At 36.0% G+C, this 19,096-nt stretch overlaps 1 protein-coding gene across 1 annotated transcript in view; it reads right to left on the bottom strand.

Annotated features, from left to right (window-relative positions):
* Nucleotides 1-19,096, bottom strand: part of ARHGAP15 (Rho GTPase activating protein 15) — a 591,169-nt gene that overhangs the window by 497,817 nt on the left and 74,256 nt on the right. Inside the window, exon 4 of the mRNA XM_060106959.1 lies at nucleotides 18,303-18,390. Coding sequence (XP_059962942.1) covers nucleotides 18,303-18,390 — 88 coding nt within the window. The remainder of the gene's footprint in view (nucleotides 1-18,302; nucleotides 18,391-19,096) is intronic.

The following is a 19,096-nucleotide window of genomic DNA, read 5'->3' as shown; positions in this document are numbered from 1 at the left end:
TTCAAGTGAATCACACTTACATAACTTTAAATTTGCAGAACTCCAAACATTAAGCAAAAACTTACCTGTTTGGGAGATTTTTTACTATTTTTAAAGAAAGTTAAGCCACATTTCAAAGACTCCAACTATTTTCATATGTTCTGAGCTACTCTAGGTTTTCCTATAGATAAATTCAGTTTCCTCAAGCCATTTTCAATAGAATACTTTAAAATTTTAGTGTAAAAAGCTTATAATATGTTTAGACAATGTGTTTAACAGTATGAACTTTAGGTTAAAGCATAAAATTATGGGAAAATGGCAAAAATTTTATAAGAAATCTGTCCACAATTGTTGCCTCATAGCCACTATATTCTATTGGTTTAAAAGAAATAAATTATTTTTCAGAAGAAGCCAGAAATATGGGGTTTTTAAATAGTAAATTGTGAGATTTTTTGATTTTTGGGAACTCAATAAAAATTTTTTTGGAAACATTATACAGGCCAAGCATAACTGTCCTTCAGGATAAATTCAGCTGGCAAGATGGCAATTGATAGCATAGCTTTCCTTTGTTATTTGGTAGTAATCTCAGGAAAAACTAATCAAGATGAGAATGACTCTTATGGATGGCTTCAGATAGAGAAATATTTTTACTGTTTTCCCATAATCAGCCACCCAGGTCATCACGGCTGTGGAAAATCTCAAGGCACAATAATAATGTTCATTGTTGAGTGATTTATGACATAGAAAAATTAAGTAAAACCTGCTTCTACAGTTAATTGAATTATGGGACACTCAGAACCAATAAACATATATAACAAAAAAGATTATCTCTCCCACATAATGCAGTCAGGAGAAAAAGATGGAATATGATTTTATATAAGAAGCACTTTTTATGGGCCAAACAAACACTTCTCTATGTGTTTTATGGCTATCAATTCTTTTAATTCTTATAATACCTGTATGAAGTAGGTATTATTTTTTTTAATAAATTTATTTATTTTATTTATTTTTGGCTCTGTTGGGTCTTTGTTGCTGCATGTGGGCTTTCTCTAGTTGTGGCGATCAGGGGCTACTCTTTGTTGCGGTGTGTGGGCTTCTCATGGCAGTAGCTTCTCTTGTTGCAGAGCACGGGCTCTAGGGGCATGGGCTTCAGTAGTTGTGGCATGTGGGCTCAGTAATTGTGGCTCACAGGCTCTAGAGCGCAGGCTCAGTAGTTGTGGTGCACAGGCTTAGTTGCTCCACTGCATGTGGGATCTTCCTGGATCAGGGCTCGAACCCATGTCCCCTGCATTGGCAGGTGGATTCTTAACCACTGCGCTACCATGGAAGCCCAGTAGGTATTATAATTATTACCATGTTACAGGTAAGAGAATATGCCAGAATGGTTAGGTAAGCTTTCCCAAGGTAACATAGGTAGAAAAGGAGGTGCCAGGATTTAAATGCTAGCAGTGCCCCTCCAGAGTCTGTTTTTAACCACTATGTAGTCCTTAAAAATTGAATATACACTATGATCATATTCATGCTAAAACATGAAACATTTTGGGAAAAGATATGCTTTTCTTACTAGACTAGTACAGACATATTGATCTTGTTTCTGTCCTTCTCTGTTGAACTTGATCTTCCCATTGGGCCTTTACACCACCTGTTTACCTGGAATACCTCCCAATCTTCACATGGCTGACTCCTTCTTCTCCATCATGTCTCAGCTGAATGTCACCTTGTCAGAGGTCTTCTCTCTGTCTTATATAAAATCATGGCATTCCAGGACTCCTGATTACTCTCTACCTATTTATTTTAATTTCACCACAGCCTTCCTCCTAACTGAAATTAATATATATATATATATATATATATATATATATTATATATATATATATATATATATATATATATATATATATATATAGTTTTATAGGCTGACTGTGTTTTTCTCCCACTGGAATTTAACTCCCTGAGCTGGGACCTTGTTTGCCTTTTCCTCCACTATTTTTCCAATGTATGGAACAGTGCCTGGTACATAGTTGTTGTTCAATGAATATTTGCTAAATTTGTGCATGAAGGAAAATACCAAAATGCAACTAGCATTTGTGCTTTGGAAGGAAGGTTTGGGCATCTTAAAATTCCTAATTTTATAACAAGCAAGATTTGTATTTGGTCTAATGGTTAAGCAGTCTTTACTTTGTGATTTGGCAAAATGTAAACAGTTTAATGGACTCATGTGGATTAAACATAGGATTTCACAGAATCATGCAATAAACACTTACTGTATATATACTAAGTGTCAGTGTGTTAGCTACTGTGTTGACCTATATCTTGACTCTTCCTTTAAGAATCGCATCCTAGCCTCAGACTCTGTATAATTATCTATAGACTCTCTCTCTCTAGAGGGAGAGAGAGCTAGAGAAGACTTATGGGTAAAAAGCAATCTAAGCTTTGCCAGTGTGCTTACCATCTAGCTCTGCCAGCTTCTAGCGGTCCTCATCGGCATCATATGCTAAATCCAATGGCTTTGGCACCTTGGCACCTGGCTTGGGTTTATCTCAGTTCGAACACTGCTCAATACACTTAGTCACCTCCTAGTGCTCATTCATGTGACCTTGACCTGTCTCTTACATTCTTCATGAGCTCACTGCTTTACCTCTTCTCCACATTAGCAATCTTCATTGTGCTTTCCGCCTAACAAATCCCATTTTCTGAATTTGCCTTACTCCCACCTTGTTATGTTTGATTTTCAAGGTTATTGAAATCTGCAGACTTTGTGTGTTGTCCCAGCCTCTCAAGCCCTTGATTTCACTTCCTTTCATGTCTAGACCTGTGCCTCTGATTCCACAGTCAATTCAGCCTCCCTCTCTCTCTCTCTCTCTCTCTTTCTCTCTCTCCCTCCCTCATTCGATGATCCACTCCACTCTCTCATCCACTTTTTCTTCTTCTACAGTCTTCCTCATATCTCTCAATTCTAGAGAAATAACTTGACTACTCAATGTAGTAACATTACAAATAATGGCCACCTACTTCAGCTGGGCTTTTGACTCTACTTAGCATCACTGTTATTACGGTGATAAGGACACAACGTATCCATGAAATCATTACCAAGACCAATGTCATGAATACTTTGCAAACTTTTTATGTGCTCCTAGTCAGTTTCTACTCTTCCTCATGGTACCTCTCTCCCAGAGCTTTACCTTTTTCAAGCCCACCAAATGGCTTACTCATAATTCAGAGAGATCATAGAGGCCTGGTGCTAGAACATTAGCCATTCTTCCCTCTTTCATAGTTAGTTTGTGTAATGCAAATGAACAAACAGAAACTTTAATAAATTTCTATATGTCTTGCCCTCTGAAAGCTTTATATCAACTTCTCATTTATTCCTTACAACAAACTTGTGAAGTTAATAACATTGCCTTTAACTGACATGTGAAGAAAACTCAAGCAGGGAGTGGTTAAGTGCCTTACATAAGCTCATGAACTTAATAAGGACCTCAGCTGAGATACAAATTCATTTTTATCTGACTCCAAGTCCCAAGTCCTTATCACAACACAATATACTGTCTCCCCTCCATACTTATCCTTTCCTCCTGCTAGGTCACATAATGCCTTTTTCAGGTCCCAAAATAAGAATTAACACTTTCTATTTCTTCCTTGTAAGTGTCATCATTTCCCACTTTTGCATCTGTTTCCCAAAATTCTGGACCTGTGTCTGTGACTCTGGTCCACCTGTCCAATGAACTCCCATGTCTGGGCATAACAGTGCCATCTACGAACATCAAAATTACCTGGCCTATCAGTGCCATATACTGCATGAACTCACAAGGCACGTCTTGTTTTGCCTGAGTAAGAGATGCTCCTTCTTCAGCTCAAGGTTTTTCCTCTATAGTTCCTAATTCTATCCAATCTCATTCCTTATTTTCCCTCAAGTAGATTATATCCTTTAGAGTATAATCACACTCAAGTGACTATAAAAAAATAAAAAATAGAAGAAAGCAAGCACCAATGCCACAACTTCACGTTTTCTCATTCTCACCTATTTCCTTTCATGATTACCAGGATTCTTCAGAGTTTCCTGCAGTCACATTCTCTGCTCCTGTTCTATTCTCTTCTCAACCCACTGCAGTCTTTTATCCCCTTCCTTGGCTAATCTAATTCATCTTAACCATTAAGGTCAACAGAAACAGTCTGATGCTTTCTCTCCCATCAACATTCTGGTTGAACTCTGTAGTACTATGAGATTCTGCTGGCCCTTCTTAAACCCCTCTGTCCTTCAGCTAAGGAGACATTTTCTCTCCAAATTCTTCTTTCACCTTTTATACTTTTCCTTCTCTGTTGTTTTGGTTTTTTTTTTCCTCACTGACTTCTCTTCCTCATCCAACTTCTTAAATGTTAGTAATCCCTGGTTTATGGTTCTAGGCTTTCGTTATTTCTCATAGTTTACATGCTTCCTGTGAGTTTTGATTTTGCCTGTCACCTGATCCATCACTTATTTATGTTAACTCCCCATGATTCCTCTGGCCCCCAGCTCCCTCTTATGTGCCAAAACTCTATTTTCTAACTATCATTAGGATGTAGCACAGACATCTCCTTGAAATCACTGTCTTCTTCTCAGACTTGTCCCCTTTTTTCCATTGCTTGTCTTGGCTAATCATTTCTTTATCTCCTTCACTCTCTTCACTTTCTTAGTTCCCCTCTTTCCATCAATAGCCACCACCAAAAGGTACAAAGCCCAAATTCCAGAATGAGATCACAATCTCTTTTAAGTTCTTATTTTCTCTCATCTGAATTTCTCTCCTTCCCGTTTCCTCTGAACTCAGTAAAAACCATTTCAATTCATTCTCCACATTTTGAATTTTTTTTCCTAAAATACAAATCTCACAATATTCCTCCTAGAAAACTTGTTATCTACAAGATAATGTACAAACCCCTTAGTATACAGGCTTCTTTTCATCATCCCCCAACCACCTTCTCAGTTCCATTCATCCCTCTTTTTTCCTACACGCCAGCAATGCTGAATTCAAGGCAGCTTCCAAAATGCTACATGCTTTCACAACTCTATATTTTGGGGATCTGAGTATGCATGTACCCTTTTCATCTGAAACACAGTTATTTCTCTCTTCATCCACTCTCCTTGCCTGCCATCTGCCCCAATCCTGCTCATTTTCATGATGTAACTCCAAAATAATTTCCACGAGGTTCTCCTCCTTCACCTCTGCAGGCACAGTTACTCTTCTTACCATTTCCCCTACTCTGAAAAACTTTTTTTTTTTTTTTACAATTTGTTTTGTTATTCACACATTGCAACTACTTTTTGATATGTCTCTTTCCCCCAGCTATACAATCAGAGAACAAGCTGGGTTTGTCTTATCGGTCTTTATTTTCCCCAAATTTAGCAAAGTAGCCCAAAGTAAGCGCTCAACAGAAGTTTGTTAACCTTTGAATGGATTTATGAACTGGATGGAAAATTGCAATAGAAAATTTCCAGATTCATTCCAATGAATTAATAAATAAAATTAAAAAATACAGCTCAGAATTATAGTTTAAAAAATGAGAAATATTTAGGACATAAAAATCACTACATTCCCATTTATATTGACCTTTAATAGGAACTGATCTTATGGCAAAATTGAAGCAAATAATAGAGATTTGGGGTGAATTTAAAAGTATGTCAGAAAAAGCTAAAGTGCTTTTGGTAAAAGTCAAGCAAATAAAAATATTAGCCTCAAGAAAACTAAGATAAGTAAATGAAGGACTATATATAAATGATCCTAATCAATTGTTTATTTTTACAAAGTTAAAGCAGAAAGACCTAGGCTTGAAGGACAACTTTAGGGACTAGGCTTTAGTAGAAGGGAAAATTGTCAGTGTTTAAGTGTTGTTAAATATTGGAATAAGTAGTTGAGAAAAGTTGTAGAATTTATTTGGAAGAGAGTCAAGATTTTATTCCATCTGAAATTAAAGAATCCTTTAATAGAAAACGTATTTCTGATTCTACAGCTATAAAACACATGAAAAAGTCTGCTGAACTACATGATGCCAATGTATCACATTGTACATCATTATAAAAATGTACTTTTAAAAATTGACTAAATATAAACTTAAGCCTAAGAGTAGACATATATCTATTCTGGGTAAACTTAAAATATAAATGACTGATTTTAAAATATTTAAATAGAATTATTTAAAAGTTACTGCTTCTGGACAATAAAACATAAAAGCCTCTTTGGTGGAGAAATGTGAAGTCATTAAAAATTGATCTTAGGTCTTGTCCACTTCTGATTTTTATTATTCTCTTAGTCCATCTTTACCATTTCTCAATAATAGCTGACAGGGTAGTCTCTCCATAATATATTTTTCTCTGACTTAGATTAAACCTTTGGGATTAAGTTTCCCATTTTTCTTTATGGGATATTTGGGGGCTTTTAATGTATATTAAGAAAATATCAAAGGCCAGATGCTCTTTTGCTTGATGGCATTTTCCATGATGAAGACTGGCCATGTGTGTGGGCAACAAATCACTGGGCCACTCATTCTCATACCCTTATTACTAGATGTTGTTGAAAAAAAGTCAAGGCTCAGATTTTATGAAACAGTTTATTAGCTACCATTTTTTATTTTGGATTAATTGCTATTCCAGAATATAGACTCAGATTGTCCTTATCAGTCTGAAACATGAAACACAAAATCTGTTTAGAAGAATTAAGTTTTATCACATAACTGGTTTTGATTCTGGAAAATCAGTCATGGAGGAGGATAAAACTCACTTATAAATTCTCATTTGGGCAAAATGATTTAGGAAAGAGTGCTGAATGGATACCTGATCTTATTAATGTCTAAAGTATGGCCGCTGTCAACACAGAAGAGGATACTTTGATTGTAAGATGTGTGTTTTATGTATATGAATATAAATGGTGTTAATAATAACTGAAATTGTTTCTCCACTGAAATTTCTCAGTATATTACAAGACCAAATCAAACCAGATTTTCAGAAAAGCAAAGCCTTGTTAGTGATTTGGGGCACTAGAATGTTATGTGTTTGTTTGTTTGTTTGTTGAGGAGAAAGTATTCTCCCCTTTTTAAGAATTTATTGCATTTATTCCTGAATCAAACTTGCTAGAATAAATATAATAGCTTCTATTTAATCTATGTTTGTTGCATGCTTATATTGCCTTAAATTTACACTATATAAAAACTATTTAATTCTGCAATGTGAGCAATTTGGGCACATTTTTGATGCCTCAGACACGTCCTCAGATTCCCTCCTTAGACCCTCATTCTTTTAGTCTGCCTCAGTTGTCCCTGTAGATGACCAGTGATGCTTGGGCCCATCTGGTCCCACTTCCTGTGGACGACCAGACACCTTCTTGGAATGCAAGGCTCTCCTGGTTGCCAAGGTGCAGACTGGCTTTTAGATCCCTACCACATCCAGATTTGGATAAAATACTATTTTACAGGGTGTAGGATCTGAACTTCTGCATAGCCATCCAAAGGTGTGCCCAGGATCCACATAATACAGGGAGAAAATACTCCGGGTGATAAATTTTAACCAAAAGGAAGCAAGAAATGCGAAGAAATAGGTCGATATATTCCTTCTCCTACCTCCATCCCTTCCTCCTACAGACTGCTTCATGCTTTCTCCAGTTTATTTGCAGCTTTTTTGCAAGTCAAGTGGTGCACCTGCCCAGTGGTTCTGTGTGTCTCTGAGGCTCACTGTAGAGTAGTAGCCAGCATGATAACACATCCTCTCTTCTATTTCGTATCATCTCCTGCCTCACTTCCTTTTTACTTCACTCTCTGTGTCCTGGGCTCATGCCTCCCAAATAAAGCATGGATGCTTAATTTGGGCTTTGTTTTCTAGGGAATCAGGACTGAGACAATTGTTGTTACTCTCCTGTGTCAGGGAGGCATAGCTCTCCACCAAAATGTGTGCAGGGCTCTCTCTTCAGGAGTCTAGAGTTGTCACTGGAAAGTATTGGGTTGGCCAAAAAGTTCATTCTGGTTTTTCCATAAGATGTTACAGGAAAACCCAAAAGAACTTTTTGGCCAACCCAACAGCTCACCAGCCAAAGGCTCCATTTTTTTCTATCCCCCTTTACACCAACCTGTGGCCACATTACCCATTCTCATCACTGGAATGTGAACAAGAACAATGTGAGACACCTCTGGGCTCACAGCTTTTAAAGAGCATGCAGATTTTCCTATGCTCTCTTAACGTTTCCTTCATCTGCCACTAGGGGATGACAGAACCAAAAGATGGGAGAAGCACAATGTAGCAGAAAGCTGACCAGGAGTATCTGTTTTGGTCTATGGTGTGAGTAAGAAATGAGGTTCTGAAGGCATTTTGAATTGTACTTGGACAGCAGGTAGTGTTTCTTTACCTGAAAAATCTTGATATTATTGTTAAGAAAACTAAGACAAGGATTTTGAAGTATACTGTCATTAAGTGAGTTTGTGCATTTGAATCCAATTCTGCTTCCAAAGTCTGTTCTCTTAACCACTATACTCAATTGCTTCATTTAATAATAATACCAATAATACCAATAATAAATATAACTAATATTTTTATCTTTGCTGTGTGTCAGGCTTGCTACATCAATTTTCTCACACAACTCACGATAGCTCTATGTGGTAGGTACTCTTATTAACCCCATACTGCAACTGAGACATCAAAGAATTGTAGCAACAAATAAAATGTGAACCTGGGATTCCTAACCCAGGTTGTGTGACTTAGAAGCCCCTATTACTACCTAATATGGTATACTGCTTCCCAGAGCATTTCAATTTAGTAGTGACTTTTAAAGGAAGAATAAATACATATATTCAGTAAATTTAAAAATGCACTGTGGAGTAAAAGTCCGTTTTAGCTTAGAGAAATGTAAGCTCTAAATCAGATGTATTACATGGACCAAAATGATAAACCACAGAGAGTCAAGCTTCATAATTAAAATAGTTTTCTGAAAGAGCCTAAGGTGAGGTTTATTGGACAGTAAGCTATTACCCATTTATAAAGCATCCTATCAATTTCATATTTTTGTGGTTATTAAAAATTATGTATGATACAGAATTTATTGTGGTTAATGGCCGAATCTTGAGAAAATTATAACCAGAGAACATGGCTTCATTTATATTAATATCAATCACTTGATTTCATTTTTTTCCTTATAAAGTTTGTGTTAATAAAACACTAGAATTCATTTTTCATTTTTTCCTTTCTTTCTTTGATCTCAACCTGTCATCCTCCAGATTTTGGACTGTTTTTTCTTTTTCTTTTAATTTTTAAATTATGTTGAGACCGTATGATAGTGCAATCTATGGCTGTACTAATAACCTGCCCCAATATTAACCATGCTGACTTCACCAGAGCACTATTATTGTGAGAATTTAAAATGTCTTCGTTAGGCTAAGGTTGGTAGATCTATTGTTTGCACCTCCATTTTTATGATCTTTTTGAACACTCACTTTACAAAGATAAAATCATTCCATATTCATTTTATACAGATTACTCAATAATTCATGAATAGCTTTCTGATTGAAACTATTTTCATCTTTTTTTTGCTAAATCACATCATTTTACTCCCATAAATAAGTCCATTTTATTATTAAAGTCATGCTACAGTGAATGAACATTAAATATACTGCATTATTTAATTAATGCTTGTGCTTATTATTTGCACTGGAAGTAAACAATATTAAGAAAAAGTAAACAAATTATTTTAATGAAGTCTTTTATATTACTCTTTTTTTGCTTTCAAGGTTATGGCTGAATGAGTGGTCTAAAAAAGTTAATAGTTTATTAAATGCCTTGGAAGAGTTTTCTGTCATTAGAAGTAATTTGCCAGTGTTTGCCTCTGATTAGAAGTATTAGTACAATGTAAATTAAAAAACATAAAAGTAGCCCAAAAAATCTCAGTTACATACACAATCAACATGTAGGCTCCATATCAAACATACTGGCTTTAGAACTATATAGTTTGAGGGGAGAAATAGTCCCTAAAATGTTTATAATGCTTCTGAATTTATGTCAAAAGTGACACTAAGTTTTCTGAGTACCACGAGATAAATATAAAAGGAAGTAAGGTCCACTTGGTCTGATTTTTGGTGGATGTGGAGACAAGAAATTTCCTAATCAGAAACAGACTTTGCATGATGCATTTATCTCAGTAGGGTACCACACTGAACATATATTCTGGAATCACATGAAAACACCTCCAGGTTGCTACTGGTGCTCACTAATGTGCTGATACACCCATGTTTTGGGCACAGCATATTTTTTAGTTCTTCCTAGATGAATTACCCTGCTTGCTTTCTTTGCACTAGGACTTCTTTAGCAATGACCATGCTGCTAAAAGATCCGGTCATAGGAGAATATTAATATATATTCTGAGGAAGAAGATGCCCTGTAATTTACTAAATGCATGGGGTCATAATGATGACAGACTTAGCCGTTTTGCTGTTATCTTTGTCAATAAGAGCACAGGCGTTATTACTCTCATCTATTTCCATATATTTTTAGAAGAGGTTTTTCAGATAATTTAACAAGTCCTATCTTCATTTTTTTAACTGTAGGAAAAATATATCTTAACTCCCCAAACTGTCTCTGAAAACTCTGAATCTCTCTTAATTTGAGCATATGTAGTATAAACTATAAAGGGCTCCACAGTGCCTACAGAAAGAAATCATCTCCTCCCACAATCCTGTTCAAGGTCTTTCATGAGCTGATTCCACACTGACTTTCTAACCAAGTTAGAGTGCTTGCTGTCCTACAACACTGTTCCTCAACTTTTTTTGAGGCAATCCCTCACTGGCAGTGCGTCCAGACAACTTACAGAAGAAACACAAAATAGTCTGGACTGGGGCATATACACCCTAGGACTCAGGGAACCACCAAGAAACATTTTTAAGAGCAATGACTAGCACAGTATGTGGAGCAAGGCAAGCGATTGATAATATCTGGAAAATAAACAAATAAATTAAGGAATTAATTTCCCACATTTTATCATTACTTACTCCCTTCTTTCCATGTAAAGTGTCTTTTCCCCCCATTTCTGCAATGAAATCCTAGTCAGCCTTCAAAAACTTCCTCAAATGTCAGTTCCTCTAACGGATATATTCAGAATCCTTTGCAGGTGGGAGCCATATCTCTCTCCTCTTAGTCACCATGAAACTAAGCCATGTCTCTGTTCATGCCATCTTGGAGTAACTATCAATGTCTACTTCTTCACTACAATTACTTGATTTATGGGCATGCTTTCTATTTGTTTCTAGACCCTCAAGTGACAGATCTGAGTTTGTTTCATTTTTGTGTCTTTCCTAATACCTAGCATAGTGGCTTAATATCAAGGACCCTAAGTGATATTTCCAGAATGAACTAATGGAGAAATACATAAGCTGACCATTACTTGCAACAACAATTTCCTTGGGAAAGAGCTACCTGTAGCTAGACCTATGGTTCCCCAGCGTGTTTTCTTATATATCTTTATCATGTTAGTCATGTTCTATTATAATAAACCTACATATGATTCTGTTTCCCCTACCGGACTATAAGCACCTTGACAGCAGGGATCATATATTATTCATCTGGATATCTCCAGGGTTTAACAACACATTGTGTGACACGTGTTAGAAGTTGTTAATAGTTCATAAAATAAATAAATGAATGGGTTCTCTAAATTACACAGCTTCTTCCCCATGAGGCAATCCATCAATTTTGTTTTTTTTTAACCAGGAGTGCATATTTGCCACATCCCATAGCTATAGTCCAGGGTCTACTCATTATCAAGCAGATGCTCTAAAATCAAAAAGTACAGCCCATACACAGGAGGAAAGTTGCAAGTGAACTGCTGGAACCAATTGAAATACTATGCTGGTACTGAAATAGGTAAGTGTACCTGAAAAATGCAAGGGGTATGATTCAAGGCCTCAGAGGATAAATCAAACTGACAACTCTTGTTTCTTTAGGACTTCTCTGCCATTAGATGAATCAAATAATACTGTAGCTGCTTTTGAGGCAAACGTTTTTGCTCTTGGACTAAATGAGTTGAAGTTAGAAGAAACATCTCCTTTCTTGCCTTTTCCCTGTGATAGTACTGGTCATTTTAAGACAAGCAACACCTGGGTCATACTGCTGTTCAGTATGTAGTTGCTAAAAGAAGAGCCATGAGAGATTATTCTAGGGTGAAGATGTCTGGAGAATACTGACACACCTTATTAAAGAGTTGCCCCTGGTAGCAAATCTCACTCCATGGCATTCTTCTCAATCCTTTTCTTTTATCCTATTTTCCAACCGAAGTAAAAAATTTATTTCTCTTTTTAGCACACAGACCTTGCCCATTTTCAGTTTCATGCCATTGTTCATATTTTTTTACTCCACTGGAATTTTCCCTGCCCACAAATCTCCACATATTGAAATTATAACCATCCTTCAAGGCCTAATTCAAATCTTTCACAGATGTGAGCTGTCCCTCCTTTAAATGTTAAAAAAAAAAAAAAACAAAGAAAACACTCCCCTATGTTTCTTATTTCATCTCATCCTATTTTTTGGCAGAGATGCTATAAAGCAAAGACTATATCTTGATTATATCTCTATGCCTTATATGTAGCCCTAACGAGCAAGCTGTTCATTGTAGGATTTCAATACATATTCTTATGAAGTCTTTTCCCACCAAGGCTTATATAAATAGCACTAACTTGATTAACCAAATGCATATTTAAATGAAAGTGAGGTAGATTGTAATGAGAAATTATGCTATTTGGATCAACTCTCCCACTGCAAACAATGAAAAATGCTGGATAAAATATTTCTTTTTAAAATTAACCTTAAAAGAATTGAAAGGCTGAAAAGATAGTGGGAACATCCAGGGTAAATATTTTTTGGAGGTGAGAATCTGAACCCACAGAGAAAAGTAGAATATCAAATCAAAATAACTGCACCTTTCCTGAGGGCATTATAAAAGGATAAAGGAGAACCAATATTAAACTTGTTCCCTTTCTCCAATCCCAAGGGATTATAAAGAAGACTGCCTTTGTAGATGAACAATGTTAAGAGAAGAAGGAGTGAACAATAATTCTGTCCCTGATAAAGTGTAGCACAGCTGTAGCCCTCCTTTTATGTACACATAACTCAAAAATTTTAAACTGTTAACTTAGATTGATCTAATCAATCACTGGAAGTGCCCCCAGACAATTTAGAAAAATACAAAACACTCTGGAGTAGGACACATTTATTCCAGGCCTCAGAGAACCTCCCATGATATTTCAATAACAATGATTAGCACACAGTCAAAGATAAGCAGACACACAAGGAAACAAAGCAACATGAGTGAGAACCAGTAGAAGCAGACTGATGTAGACTTCAGATGCTAGAATCACAAGACACAGAATATAAAAAAACTACGCTTTCTAATTTTCACAAAATAAAAGAGAGTCTTTAACATTCAGAAAAAAAACCTGTAACAAATGACATAGTAAATTTAAAAAAGAAAAAAACTTCTAGAAATAAAAATTATAATAATTGAAATAAAAATAATGTTTATCACAAAGGGAGACTGAGTTAAAGAATTAGAAGATGAATCAAGGTAAGTTATTTGGAATGCAGTTCAGAAAGAAAGAAGAATATAAAACATGTGGAGGATAGAGTGAGAAAACTTAACATAGGTTTAACTAGGGACTTAGAATAAAATAAGAGAGAAAATGTAAAAGAAGCTACATTTGAGAAGATAATAGCTTGGAAATTTCTAAAATACATTAATGACAGTTATAATCAATTTCAAGAGGCCCAACAATCCAGGCAGGGAAAATAAAAAGATATTGACACCTGGATGCATCACAGTGAAACAGTGGAAACACAAAGGTAATGAGAAAATATTATGAGGGACCAAAGAACAGTGGTTAGATTAACAGGTAACTTCTTGATAACAATAATGGATGACAGAAAACAGTGGAATGATATCTTTGATGTGCCAAAAGAGTATTACTGCCAACTCAGAATTCTATATCCAGAGAGAATATATATTTCCAAAATGATGGAGAAATAGGGACATTTGAAACAAGCAGATGCTGAGACAGATTGTCACGACAAGACCCTTACTACAGGAATTTCTCAGAATGTACTTGAAACAGAAGAAAAAATAATCCTAGAAGGAAGGTCTAAGATACAGGAATATATAAATAACAAGGAACATGGCAAATATTGGGCAAATAAAAATCAATATTGATTCTATAAAAGAGAATAAATAATGTCTAGTGGTGTTAAAAAAGAAAAGAAAGAATTAAAATACTGACAGAAATAGCATATACATTGGGAAGGTGATAAGTGAATTAAAACTATTCTAAAGTAATATTTGAATAGCTTTAGTCTTCAATAAGTTATAATTCTAGGCAAGTCAGTAACAGAACACCAAGTGTATCACTCCTAAAACAGTAAAGAAAAATATGAAATGATTAAAACAAAATGAAAGGAAGGAAAAAGCAAGACATATTGATATTTAGAGAAAGAAGCAAGAAACAAAAGAAACACATGCTGTGATTCCATTTTATAAATTCAAAAGCAGACAAAGTATACTATATTTTTAAGGGCTATAGATATAGGTGGGAAAATAATTAAGGGTGATAAAATAATGACTAAAATGCCATTTAAGTCTGTGGCAAGGGAAGAGGCTGTGATGACATACAGACAATAGGCAGGGGTGGGGCTTCTGGAGGGCTGGCAGGGTGTGCATCTTGCCCTGGGTGGTGGTTATGTAGAAGTTTGATGATAACTGTTAAAATATACATACATGTTTTATACGTTTTACTAAAAATGGTTTCTGCATTATTTTCCAGTGACAATATTTCAAAATTTTAAAGTGAGTTACAAATCAGAATACAGAATAAGAACACTGTCCTTTCCTTTATAATCCAGAAAATCTGGAACTAAGGACACCACTGGTTTTCCAATGCTCCTTTTCACAGGAGGGCCAGCCAGTCCGGACCAAACTTTCTCTGGTCTGAGGTGAAGTGAACAAAACAGAGACAATGTATGTAGACGTAGGAGGGAGACGGTTTCCTCTCTTGGTAAAGACTGTCTTTAATTTTGAGGTTTTATCCCACCTAGATTTAGGATTGGGGTATTATACAATGTCCTTTCTGTTAGAAAGTGACAGTAGTAGTAGGCAGTACTTTACTCTTTAATGTCATTAAAAAAGAAAAACAGAATAGGTCAGTCCTCCTTTTCCTTGAATAGGTCACTGAGGACCCAGAGCCTATGAATCTCTGATTTACACACACCAGCAAAGTGACTGTGTTTCTTTTCAGGGGGAGGCTGCTTTTGATAAAAATGTGACTTGGTTATGAACTGAAAGAATTTCAGTGAGAAAGAAATATAGCCAAACATGGAATGTGGGATCAGGCACAACACTGTGTGACATTCTGTATTAAATGTGAAAGCAGTAAGGTTAAGAGACAATGGAGGAAGATGAGGGCCCCAGGAAAATATATATGGACAAGCAGGATATTACATCTAGAACCCCAAATGGAGAAATGGCTTCATTTTCAGAATTATTCAGTGCTCAGACACAATATTTTATGCTGCCTATGGATACATATTTCTTTTTTTGGAGACAGTACACGCTGGTATTTCTTGAATTAATATACCTTTTCTTCTACGCACGTGTGAATCAATTCAAGTGCAAAACTAAGATAGTATGATGGTAAGCTATAATTATATTATACCCTATATTATGTACTATAGAATATAGTATATTTATATTTTAATGGAGTATATTAGAATATAATAATTAGTTTATGGCTACTATGCATATTTTTATTTATTTTATTAACTAATTTTATTCCTTACTAATTCTCTTGGCAAATATTACTATCTCCACTTTACAGATGAGGATTCTGAAGCTCAAAGGAGTTGAATAAGTTTGTCAGCTCCTAAGTGGCAACACTAGAATAAAGCTCCCTATGGTTGAACTTCAAAGCCCTTCTCCTAGCTACTTTGCTGCTTTGTCTCACCACTGCATTAACATTCAAAGATCATTCCTGTACAGATTAAAATGCCATTTACTCTTTTAAACTACATTTTGCACTCACTTAGGCAGCTTCTACAGACCCCCTTGGAGAAAAGGACAGACTTTCCCAGAAGTACAATGAACAGTAATACCAGGACATGTGTAAGGGGGCACAAGAGAAATTCAGAAACCTGAGCATAAATCTCTTTCAAAATAAAACCACAGTATCTTTAATCAAGGCCTGGTAATCATCATATCATTTCTCTGAGACTGGAATTGGTAAATGTGGGCTATCCCACCAGGCCTTTAATATTCGGTTAGAAATGTATCCAAGAACTTGACTAGCAAGACAATTCACGCAGTACAAACAGGAATCTGTAATTCTTTCCCCTATTACCACAAAACACAGTTAGTTCCTGCCCAGGATTTGCTTTGAAGACAATGAGTGTCTGGGAGAAACCATAAGAGCACTGAAAATGGGACTAGAAGTAATAAATAGGGACTGCTAAAAAAAAGGGGGGGGGGGTTAACAAATTTCCTCTAAAAGTAAAATCTATTGTCAATTTACAACAGTTCTGAAGCTTGAACTAGAGGCATGCAATTAGTGAGCTGACTTGCAAGGTTTGCCTACAGTAAGGGGGAGTTTTCTTCCACCTGTACAAAATTAAGCATTTGATAACTATCTCCTGGTATGAGGAGATTAAAATAATAAAATAAAAATAAACCAAATGCTTTAACTTGGAATCTAATCTCTCCCATTATCCCAGCACATTCACATAATCTCTGCTCCAATGGAATTCTTCTCACCCAGCAGGATGAAGTTCATCTTCTCAGCAGTCAAATTCAGCAAGGCAAGTGACTTTCCTCCCTTCCTGATTTCCCCTTTAGAACTCATCCAAAGGGAAGACAAAGAACCCGTGGGTGGATGGGAGTTGTTTTGTACCTAGCCTTTAGGGATACCTTATTTTTCTTAAAAAGATTATCTCAACATTACTGTAGCCAAAAAATAAAAACAAAACAAAACCCTAAAACAAATTTCTGAGGCAGTTTAAATTAAAAATACAAAGGACTGAGATATATTTTTAATTTATTCATAATTAGTTTACAGATTGGACTGCACTGAGACTCCAAAATCAGCAAGCTACTTGGGGATAAAGGCTATTGCAATTATCAGGAGCAAGCCAAATGCTACCTTTTGTTCTTACTAAAATCTCCTTAAAAAAAAAAAAATCTCTTAGCAAATGATTTTCTATTTAAAGAGGATTACATAGCAAACATGACTAGTGGCTGGAAAGCAAAGAACCTTCCATCGTTTTATTACATGCCAAATACAAATTAGTTCATTGTGGTTAATTCCTGACAGGAGACACCTTTTCCCTGCTGCTCATCAGGCCGCTGGGGTATGGCAGGTTGGTTCCTGCCCGGAGTCCTTCCTACTCAGGAGGCTGTCAGATATGCTGCTTGCCCACTGTCTCCAACATCGTGTGGCAGCTCTGGTGTTCGGGCAGCAAGGTTTTGAGCTTGAATGGCCCCAGTAACTAGCTCAGAATTGCCCCTACTATCACTGTCACATCTCTGTGGGCATATATGAGGCCCTCCTCCAGGTACAAATCAATAAGCCCTACAAATTTCACTTTGTAATAACTACTGGATACAGAAATTGTATTAGTTCCATTAGATGGAGTCATAGAACTGTTCAGAAAGGTTAGCTGGATGTAGTGAATGTCACAGTTAGACTAAGATAAAAAATCACTTTGTTAACTTAGAGTGTTTCCTCATTGGTAACACCCTATATTAAGGTGCCATTTATAAACAGTTTATTATTATTTATTAATGTGTGAAGCACTTTATAGCATGCTAGATAACAACTTAAATTCATGTATTAAAGATGCACATACATGGTTTAATACGATTTATGCCTTATAATATTCTTTAAAACAGCTTTCCATAGTCTCATCCGTTAAGTATTTATTACTAATGCATTTTATAACATACTTTATACTACATTATTTGAGCAAGTAGCTGCATTTAGTGATCATTTCATAAATAAGAATAAAGCATTTATAAATGGCACCTTAATTTAAAGTGTTACCTTCCCATTACTAGAGATCTGCTTGCCATTCATCTCATTTTGTGATTATTCTCCAAATGCACCACTTAATAAAACAAACACTAAGTTCTATTTTCCCTTCATCTGATTAGAAGTTTATTGAGTCATTTTCCTCCATCTGCTTTCAGATGTTGATAGCTTGGAGGCTTTAGTGTGATTTCTATTGAAACCAAACTTTTAATTCAATGATATTTCTGTAAACATGATAATAGTAGAAACAGAGAACTACCCACCATATTAGACAGAGCCTGATGCTTGGATTCTTTGTAAAATTCAATTTTTCGACTAGAAAGAACAATCCAGGAAGTAGACCAGTTTTTCCTTAGGAGAGAAAAAAGCAAAAAAGCACTATCACTTGAAGAAATCATTCACAGGTATTGTAAGAGCAACATTTGGAATAAGTAGAGACTATCTTTATTTTTAACCAGAATTCCTAAAAATCTTTTCTTTATTAAAATCTACAGGTGGTATGGAATTTAGATAATAATAAAAATATTCTGTAATTTTTATATATCATGGCATTTATAGTAAAAGTTTCATCATTTGTAGATCTTCCCCAAATCTTTTTCCACTATCAAAAATCCAACCTCGGGGGGCTTCCCGGGTGGCGCAAGTGGTTGGGAGTCCGCCTGCTGATGCAGGGGACACGGGTTTGTGCCCCGGTCCGGGAGGATCCCACATGCCACGGAGCGGCTGGGCCCGTGGGCCGTGGCCGCTGAGCCAGCGCGTCCAGAGCCTGTGCTCCGCAATGGGAGAGGTCACAACAGTGAGAGGCCCACGTACCGCAAAAAAAAAAAAAAAAAAAAAATCCAACCTTGTGTATCCATGTCTTCCACTCCATAAAAAGTCTATGTTTCTGCAGCAAACCAAAAACAGCAAATTAAAAATAGAAATCAGAACCTCGTTCTTCATCATTATATCTCTTCATTGGTTTAGTATACATTAGAGTCTGCAAAACTAATCAGCTAATTTGCCTGACTAGTTCACAATATTTTTCAATGTTGAAACTCAATGCAAATAAAGGGAG

The sequence above is a fragment of the Mesoplodon densirostris genome, chromosome 8 (assembly GCF_025265405.1).
Source record: "Mesoplodon densirostris isolate mMesDen1 chromosome 8, mMesDen1 primary haplotype, whole genome shotgun sequence".
Taxonomy (NCBI): Eukaryota; Metazoa; Chordata; class Mammalia; order Artiodactyla; family Ziphiidae; genus Mesoplodon; species Mesoplodon densirostris.
Note: the sequence above shows the minus strand (reverse complement) of the source record. Positions and strands in the feature narration are given on the sequence as shown.